Genomic DNA, 9990 nt, shown 5'->3' with positions numbered 1-9990 from the left:
AGAAATCGGCCTTCTAAAGTCGTTTCCTGTGTGTTTTAATGAATCAGTGTCAGTTTCACTTTTTGAATGGAACTGTTGCAGGAAATGAACTTTTGTACAAATTTACTGACATGCACCTGAATAATTAATAATATAATTAATGATAATTAATAATATAACGAAGTTAATGTTGGGAGGATAAAAAACAATTGTGCAGAACGACTGAACTATTATAAGTCAGTAAAGGTTCAAGTAGATTGACGCTCCTCCCCTCTAACTGGCGTATTAACTGCGCCACCTCTCTGGAATCACTTATTGATATCTGGAGCTTGCAGATATGACAACATGCAACGTGCTACTGCTGATGATCCTGGGAGCCCTCTCAGGTGAGCTCTGACTCTTTCAACACTTACCGTAAGAAGCACCAGTTTTTATGTTTCAGAAACCAATACTGGATGTACTGTAATAAGAAGCCACAGTAACCTTGTCTTCCAATTGAAGCCCATCTAAAAAAAGAAAAAATCTTCTTTTAACTTTTAAGTATTTATTTTTTGCAGAATACAGTTTCATTTAATTATGTTGAACACAAAATGATGCATGTGTAACTATACTGTGATTTTTTTTGTTTGTGTAGGTAGTCAAAAATAAATCATTTATTTGTTTGCAATTACTCAAATAATGTATGTGTGCTATAAGTTCGCACTTTAAATAGTAATCAAACATTGTTATTTAATATGCTTTAATTATGAAGTCATTATGATTTGCAAATGCTATCTATACATTATTATTTTGTTGTTTGTGGTAATTAGTATGAATATTGTATCTTGTACTCTTATCATGTTTGGTCATTTAAAATGTTGGTTAAACCATATGAAATAATACATTCTCATTAATTATTATAACATTTAGTTATGTTAATATTTTAACAATAGAACGCATTTTGTTGTTAAATTAAATCACGACATCATGTATTGTGTTTCAAATTTGTAAAAGTAATTCATTATAAATGATGACTGTATTCTAATATTTGTTTTCCCTCATTTGTATTCATATGATCAGAATCGTTTATGAATAGATTTTTATCGATGCTATTGTTCTAATCATCATTATTACCGGTATTAGGATTTAAAATAATTGTTGTTAATGTATAAATCGACATCATTTTACATTTGTAAAATTATTTTATAATAAATTACCATTATTATTGCACTCCACTGTACAGTATTATAATGTTAGGAAGAATTAATACAACATTGTCATAATAATGACTGTTTAAAAAATGATTTGTTGTTTGTACAGTATATTCCTCTATCACTGGACTGTAATTCCTCTTCTTAATATTCATTAAAAACATGAATATAATATGAATCAATTCCATCCGTTGTTCTCCTCAGGCTCAAGCCAAGCAGCTGGTGTGCTGCCCGACAGCCTGCTGGCAATTGCAGGAGAAACGGTGACGTTTGCCACAAGCGTGACTCCGCCGCCGACGCCGTTCCTGGTTATCACCTGGAGCGTTACGGATATCCATGGCAACACCACCAATATCATAACCTCCACTAGCGTAAACGTGACGCTGCCAGAGTACCAGGACAGGATCACCCTCTTCCGCCACACGGGATCGCTGGAGCTTAGAAACGTGAGGATGAGAGACACTGGAGAGTTCAGGGTCACTATCATACCAGCTGGTGGCACTCAGCAGAGAGGGAACTGTAAACTGGATGTGCATGGTATGTTTCCGTCAAATATTGCCAATTATATATTGGAAAAATATTTCTTTTATGTATATAAATATATGCATGTAGGATAGGAGTCGGGACCAGTGATGCCAGCAACACGTTACAAAGTAACTGATAAAGTAACTTGTAATCTCATTTTGTTATTTTTAAAATCAAGTAATCAGGAAAGTAACTCAGTTACTTTTTAAAGATAACTGTGGCAGAATGGTCAGTGCACGCCTGCCATCATTTAGAGTGCCTCTGATTAAGCCTAAATGAAGATCAATTGTTCTAGAGAAGTCAGAAGAAGGGTACAAAAGAATTTCCAAGGCATTGAAAATACAGTGGAACTCAGTCATTGCAGTCTTCATCAAGTGGAGAAAATATGGCACAATAGTGACAATACCAAACTCCGAAATCAATGAAAAAGACAGACAAAAACTGGAGTATCTGACAGCAACACGGAAGCAGCTGCAGGAGTTTCTGGCAAGTTCTGTTTCCCGCGTGTGACAACAATCTCCCACTTTCTTCTACGTCTGGGCTATGTGATATGGTGGCAAAATGACGACATTTAAATGTTGTAAAAACACACTTGAAGTCTTCCAAACCCGTGGAAAAATGGGTGATGGTCTGACGAGACCAAGATTGAACATTTTGGTGGTAATTCCAAGAGGTACGACACTGCTCATCACCCCAAAAAAAACATGATGCCTGCACTGAAGCTTAGTTGTAGCAGCATCACGCTTCACGGCAGTATTTCGTCTGCCTTACTCAAGGTGAAAGCAATAATGAGCAGTTCTAGTCTGTAAATGGTGGCATTTAATATTGTACTGTTAAACTGTGATTTATTTTTTTCGTTCATAGAACGGATCTCGGGCGTAGTCTTAATTCCGAGCGGCACAGATCTGTTGGAATCCAACAGACCGGTCACAATGTCCTGCTCCACCACGGCCGGCTCAGGGCTGTCTTTCCGCTGGCTGAACGGCAGCTCCGAGATCACGGCCGGCGGCAGGGTTAAGATCACCGACGGAGGCTCCAAGCTCACCCTAACCCGCGTGACCCGCTACGACCAGGGACCGTTCAGGTGTCACGTGTTCAACGTGATCAGTAATGGCACCAGCGACCCAGTCGACCTCTACATCAGCTGTGAGCTCCTCTAGATTATTCTTTTTTTCCCCTCTGATTGCCACTCATGGCAAAAAAACCTCACAATCTGTACTTAGGTGAAAGTTCTAGATACTGAATTGATCTCCTCCTTTTATCTTCACATCTGCAGATGGCCCCGAAAACATCCATTTGACCACATCCCCGTCATTGGAATACCACATGGAAGGGTCCAACATCAATCTGTCATGCTCTGCTGGCTCTAGACCTCCTGCAGTCTTCCAGTGGTTCTTGAATGGAGAACCGTTGCCCGCTACTGGACCTGAGCTCAAACTGCGAAATGTTCTCGACAGTCAGAGCGGGAACTACCGCTGTCAAGCCTTTAACAACAAAACAATGAAGTCCAAAACTCGGCGCTCGGCTATAACTATACTGGGTATGTGTACGAGAAAAAACGGTTGCCTTGGTTACAGTATGTTGACGTTCTCATTTCCACAGGAATTGAGTGTTAATAATTGTAGAGCTGCTTGAAAAATACATCTTCTGGAATACTGCACTCCGCACTTTTCCTGATTAATCAGTGTAGCACCGGGTCAACTCCAATGTCCAAATGGCCTTGCCCATGAATACAGGCTTCATCTCGCATGGATAGACAAAGACTTTTGGAAGACTCAAAAACGATGTAGTGCTTTAGTTTGGGTGCCAGTGCATCTGCATGTTGGTAAAAGTCAATATTGTTTGACATCTTTCATGAAATATGGCACAATAGATTTGATGGCTGTTTGGACGTAGACCACTATTGCGCAGATTTTTTATTATTATTATACTAATTGTTAAATATGTGTTGCCATCAATTTTTGTAGAAACAAGTATCCAGATGAATGAATCATTGCCATATAGGAAGCCGTCGATTATAAATCACCCAGATTTTATTGCAACCGAGTCCCACTTTTGGGACTTCAGACTAATATGACCGAACCTTGACTAAGTACAATCGTACTTTGGCAATATCTCAAAGGCCCCATTTGTGTAGTTTTTCACCCGAAAAAACTATTCTATGATCCCTTTTATTATACTTTACAGCACCAGTTTCCAGAGTGGAGATCAAGACTAACGCCACAGAAATGTTTGAATTCAGTGGTCCGGTCAGTCTGTCCTGCTCCTCCACTGGGACCTCGCCCTCCTTCCGCTGGCTGAACGGCAGCTCCGAGGTTGCAGAAGGCGAGAGAGTTCAGCTCACGGACGGAGGCTCCAAGCTCACCATCGTCAACGTGACCCGCTACGATCTGGGACCGTTTCGGTGTCACGTGTCCAACCTGATCAGCAATGACACCAGTGATCCGGTGGTGCTGTCTGTTCACTGTGAGTCCCAAACCTTACGTTCATTAACTGTTGTTGATTAGGCTGTTGTTGTTCCCATTGTTCTCTTGTCCTTGTCTCAACGCAGTCATGAAATCCAGACCGCCGTTGTTCTGAAATTCCTTCCTACCCGTCGAGACGTCCTACGAATGGCCAGTTCACTACTGGGTTGGGGTTAGGGTGAGGCATTTTGGCAGAACGGGGTGTCAAATAAGCGTCTGCTAAGAAGTTTTGCAAGGGTAGGACATTTTGGCAGTTTGAGGCAGTTTTTCATTGCCCATGTAGCCGAATGCTTGCTCATGCAGAGTTCATTTGGTTTTCCTATATAAATATCGTCGCTGTCGGACGGAAACATCTTGTCGAAATATCGTCAAATTCATGTTTTTCACAAATCGATGGTATCTATATGTTCCCACATCGTCTGTTATTTTTTACGTTTAAATTGTTGGAAATAACTTAGGAACAAATCTCTTAACTGTCTTCAATGATGGAACTGTCTGAGAAGTGTTTTAAAACCTCGCCACTTCTCTTGCTCTGCGGGATCCAGTCAAGAATTTTCTTGGCTTAAGACTGAAACTCTGTATAATTTTCAGACAATAATCTGTGAAAATTTTTGATGTCCCGATCACACTTTTTGGGCACCCGGGTCTGAGACTTTGGTTTTAAGTATCTGTCGAAACTGTGTCCCGATCCGATACCTTGGCGATACATTAAGAAAAAAAGGAGCACAAATCCAAATGAGTGTTTTCACATCATTCGTGTCGCCGGGTCGCTCCAAACGCATTTTACATTCTGCTGCGGTGTACAGGAGAGCACTGTGCACAGGCGGATGAGCCTGTGTGTGTGTGTGTCCGTGTGGTTCTTATGGTCACGCTGATCGCTACAAAAAAATGTAACATTTTGCGATATAAATTTAAGCTATTAGCGTTGCATTTTGAGAAGCTCTTGATACATAGATGAATGGATCGATACAGTAGACAGCAACATTCATGCATCTATCATTCACATATATACAAATACAAAAAAAAAAAAAAAAAAAAACTATAGCTTTGGATTATTTGGTCACTTTGTGACTTTTAAAAACAAAAATAAAGTTTGTACTCAAGTAAGATGAGCTTTTTGAAACATTCCTGTAAAGTAATGTTTGGAGACGCGACAATTCCGCCCAACGGTGATAATATAAACAATGTGTGAGTTGTTTGGTTCTTGACTAGCTTGCTGAGTGTGTAAAGCGCCTTATGAAAACTTCTGTTGCCAATTGGCGCTATAGAAATAACGTTGACTTGACTATAATATTTCGTATCAATGGTGATCTTTTCCCCCAAAATAGTTGGACCAGAGAATATTAACCTGACAAGCTCGCCGTCCCAAGAAAACTACGACGAAGGTGCGGACGTCAAACTCGTCTGCTCGGTGGCCTCAGGCCCTCCGCCGCAACTCCATTGGTTCCGAAACGGAGTCGTTTTGTCCAATGCTGGATCGGAGCTCAAGTTGATGAACATTCACTTGCATCAGAGTGGAAACTACAGCTGTCAGGCCTTTAATGACAAAACAATGAGGAATCTGACGTCGGAGCCCGTGGCTATTTCTGTGAAAAGATGTAAGTTTAATAAAATTACGCCAGAAATTTAAATTCGAGGAAACTAGTGTAGAAATGAGTCGGTATGTGCAGTGGAGGTATTGTAGCTGATTCTCTTCAGTAAATGTTTTTTTTTTTTCCCCCGGTCTATAGCAGAAATCTCCAACGTGGTGATCATTGCCAGCAACACGGACGTGGAAGAGTTCAGCAGGTCAGTCAGGCTCTCCTGCTCCTCAACCGGATCGTTCCCTTCGTTTTTCTGGCGAAACGGCAGCTCCGAGTTGGTGGCCGGCGATCGAGTCCAGATGGACGCAAAAGGCGCCGTCGTCACCGTCCTGAATGTGAGCCGCTACGATGAGGGTCCTTACACGTGTCACGTCTTCAATAACTTCAGCAACGCCACCGGCCCCCCGCTCAAACTCTCCATCAGCTGTGAGTCAAACAAACATTTTTGACACCCTCACTGGTGGTTTTAATGAGGTTGTTTTTTTGGGGGGGGGTATTTTTCCACAGATGGACCAGAAAGCGTTGATTTAAAGATATTTCCATCAGGGGAATACTTTGAGAGAGGATCCAACATCAGCCTATCTTGCACAGCTGCATCCAGGCCTCCTGCCTTGTTTGAGTGGCTCTTTAATGGAGACCCGCTGTCCCATACGGGACCGGAGCTCAATCTAGCGAACGTTCTGGAGAAGCAGAGCGGGAACTACAGCTGCCGGGCCTTTAACGTCAAAACTGCAAAATCTCGAATGACAAAGCCATCGGCCATCTTCATCCAATGTAAGTCTGGATTGTCTAAATCGGGTGTCCTAAACCTGGACGAATGGCAAAAATATCATTTTGTTATGTTACCGTATTAACACAGTACACAAGCATCATTGGGTGTCCAGGCATGCACATTTTTTACAACAAATTTTGCAACTCTCGATGGAATAAAGTATCGATCGCTATGTATATTTTTTGGGGGCTATCCAATGTCTAAGTATGCATATTTTACGACAAATCTGCACCTAGAGTTGTGACAAAATATCGATATCACACTGTATCGTTTTTCTGGCATGATACAAAATCAATTCACACTGTAAGCATCATATAGCAATACTATGGTTGTCCGATGTCGAAGTATGTACATTTTAAGACTTTTTTGTCAACTGGGAATGGGCCGAATTATCAGTATCACAATATGTAGTTTTCTTTTGTGATACATACACCAAAGTTAAGATTGGCTTCGTATCTCGATTTTGGACGCACGTTTGGATACACGATTTGATAATAAAATATTTCTGATTATAATAATAATCCGTTTATTATAGCAGTAAATTTATGTTTGTATATGTATGTATATATATGAAACAAAGAATTTATTGATATATCGTAGCTGTCCTGTGAAATTAATTAATTGTAATTTGAAATAAAAATGTCACATTGAGATGTCTGTAACGCAGAAATGCCATTCACGTAAAAAAAAAATATATATATATACATATATATATATATATATATATATATATATATATATATATATATATATATATATATATATATATATATATATATATATATATATATATATATATATATTATTTTTTTTAACCAAAGTATGTACTACTTACTAATGCTGGCACATAAATTGTATCACTGCTTTAAAGATGTTAACTGAAAGTTGTTGTTTTCATCAGCACCAGTTTCCGACGTGAGCCTTACGTCAACCCTCAGCGTCATGTTTGAGTTCAGCTCCGCCACTATGTCCTGCTCGTCGTCCGGATCGGGACTTTCCTTCCTGTGGTTGAACGGCAGCTCGGAGGTCACGGCCAGTCGCAGAGTTCATTTTACTGACGGAGGCTCCACGCTCACCGTGGTCAACGTGACGCGCTGCGACCAGGGACCGTTCAGCTGCAACGTGTCCAACGGCGTCAGTGAGGCACTCAGCCGGCCGCTGCATCTTTACATTCAGTGTGAGTTGAAGGCAGAGACATTTATTTATTTATTTTTTCCCAAATGTTAGAGCAAAAGAGGGTCTGAAAGTATCTGGCAGTGAATGAGTTAAAAAGAATTCAACTGTTTTTGCCACATTACATCAATTGTGCTGCTTTTCCCTGTGTGCCCGCCTTGGCCACCATATATAGACGTACTGTTCATTGAGACTTCTCAGCTCATCGGTACGGCACTAATATTAGTCGCTAGTCACAGATGATAAATAATATATGACTGTGAGTACTGTCATGTTGTCTTTCTTACATGTGTTATAACACTGCTACATAGAGTGCTATTTAGCATTAATATTAAGCTAGTGGACTGAAAGGCTAAGCTATGTGGATGTTTTGAATGCTAATACAAATTGTAAGTCTCTTTGTTTGATGTTTAGTTTGACAGTCAACCCTGGAGTGACAAAGGAAAGAATTGCTCACTAAGTGATGCTTATCGTGATAATATGTGTTCATTTTTTTCTGTGCTTCTTGTACTTCTCTTTTTTTTTTTTTTTTTAAATCTCTCGATCGGCAGATGGACCAGACAACCTGACCATCGAGGGCCCAGACTCAGTTTACGTTGGACAACACGCAATGCTTCTCTGCTCCGTCTCGTCCGTACCGACGGCGAGCTTCTCCTGGCTTTTTGACGGAAAGCCCACCGGCGTGCACACAGCCGCGTATGTCATCGCTGCAAGCCGAAGCTCAGATGCCGGGAAGTACGTCTGCACAGCCTGGAATGCTGTCACGGGACAGGGTGTGACAGGAAGCCACGAGTTTGCTGTTTTGGGTACGCGTGCACAACAGAGTTCTGTTCCTCCTGTGGCGTCATTAATCAAATTCATAAATATAAAGTACATATCTTAAATATGGATTAAAACGAAAAAAAAATTTTTAAGAAATTTGAATATTGCAAGAAAATTGAAATGTTTTTGGAGAAGGAAATTAGGTAAGAATTGATCAATTGATCAATGTGATTCATTGTGAATAACGAGTGTCCGTCTTTTCTCAGGCTTGTCCGACTGCGACTGCTGGGCAGCCATCGGGGCCGCTGCCTCCATCGCAGTCAGCTGCTGTGTTGTCATCGTCATCGTGATCGGGTTAATCGCATTTGCTCTCAGAAGAAGGAAAAGGTGACTATCCTCATAATATTACCCATAAAAGGAGACTTGAGGACTTGACTTTGGACCAGATATGACTAGAGACAGGCAAAAATGTGGGCGGCGACTTTAATATTTTAACATTTCAACCTCATTTTACCTTACAGACACAGCAACATATATCCAACGCTCAAAAGAGGTTAGTATACGTGTCTTATTTTGTCCAAAATATTTTTTTCGACACGCCACTCCATCAATTAAGACAAACCTATTTTCAATCCTAGGGAGAAAAAGTGTGAATTTGAAGCACTCGGACATGTATAAGATCTCAGTTAGAACTCAGAGTGACAATTAGGCTGCGTCCTTTCAAGGTGAGTTTGAGAATTTTTGCCGACATCTGAATATAAACATTGATTTTTTTTTAAAATTCCTGTTATAACAAATTCATTTTTGTTTTTCTGCAGAAGAGGAGCACACCTTAGAAGTCGTTCATATCAAAACACAACTTCACTCTTTTTTTCAAATGTATTCATACGCAACCACTCAATGCCTGTTTACTGTGATTTTAGTTTGAATTGTTCCAGTTGCACAGCGGTGAAAGAATGGTTAGCATGTCTGGTTAGCATCAGCGCAAGGCTCACCGCGTGTTTGCCAATTTCGCAAACCCGTCTCCGCTGGTTTTGATTAGCTGTGAAGTTGGCTGTGACCACTCCCGCAGTGGCGCAGCCCTCCCTCTCTCAGATCCGCCGGCTTGCGCTCGGTTGCAAAATTAGCAACAGAGGATCTGACCTGCGCAGAACTTAAGTCGATCACGAAAATAAAGCTTTTCGTGTTTTCCCACTGCCTATTGCAGAAACGCAGACAATTATACAACACATCTATTTGAGGAAGGCATTTATTGACAAATAAAACAAAATGGGATTTGGCCACTATTTCAATGAAATATGGTAATATAGTTATTTTTGCAAGAGTATTCAAGAGCGTGTACAAAAATGTGAAATATTTTGACATAATACGCCACAATGTTCTCTGTTGTGTACATATTGTATTTGTGAATATATTAAATGTTTATTACCTAAATGTTATTGTACTTTGCTCATCTACGTCCAGTTGGCAGTAAAATGATAATAAATGCAATGTGTCTTCATATTTGAACGTGTGTGTGTGTGTGTGTGTGTTGCGTGTTT

The 9990-nt window shown here is 40.4% G+C and overlaps 1 protein-coding gene across 1 annotated transcript; it reads left to right on the top strand.

Annotated features, from left to right (window-relative positions):
- The first annotated feature begins 316 nt into the window (after window positions 1–316).
- On the top strand, window positions 317–9400 carry LOC147143297 (cell adhesion molecule CEACAM5-like). Its single transcript, XM_086037775.1, has 14 exons — window positions 317–365; window positions 1374–1706; window positions 2559–2840; window positions 2971–3234; window positions 3882–4160; window positions 5488–5757; window positions 5890–6168; window positions 6250–6516; window positions 7416–7691; window positions 8239–8493; window positions 8716–8836; window positions 8971–9002; window positions 9088–9174; window positions 9268–9400. Exons 1-13 carry the CDS (start codon window positions 317–319, stop codon window positions 9156–9158), a joined length of 2778 nt encoding a protein of 925 aa, XP_085893901.1. The 3' UTR covers window positions 9159–9174; window positions 9268–9400.
- The last annotated feature ends 590 nt before the right edge of the window (window positions 9401–9990 follow it).

This window comes from Filicampus tigris, chromosome 8 (assembly GCF_054856515.1).
Source record: "Filicampus tigris isolate MCC_2025a chromosome 8, RoL_Ftig_1.0, whole genome shotgun sequence".
Lineage (NCBI taxonomy): Eukaryota > Metazoa > Chordata > Actinopteri > Syngnathiformes > Syngnathidae > Filicampus > Filicampus tigris.
The sequence above is the reverse complement of the archived record's forward strand: the minus strand, read 5'-3'. Positions and strand labels throughout refer to the sequence as shown.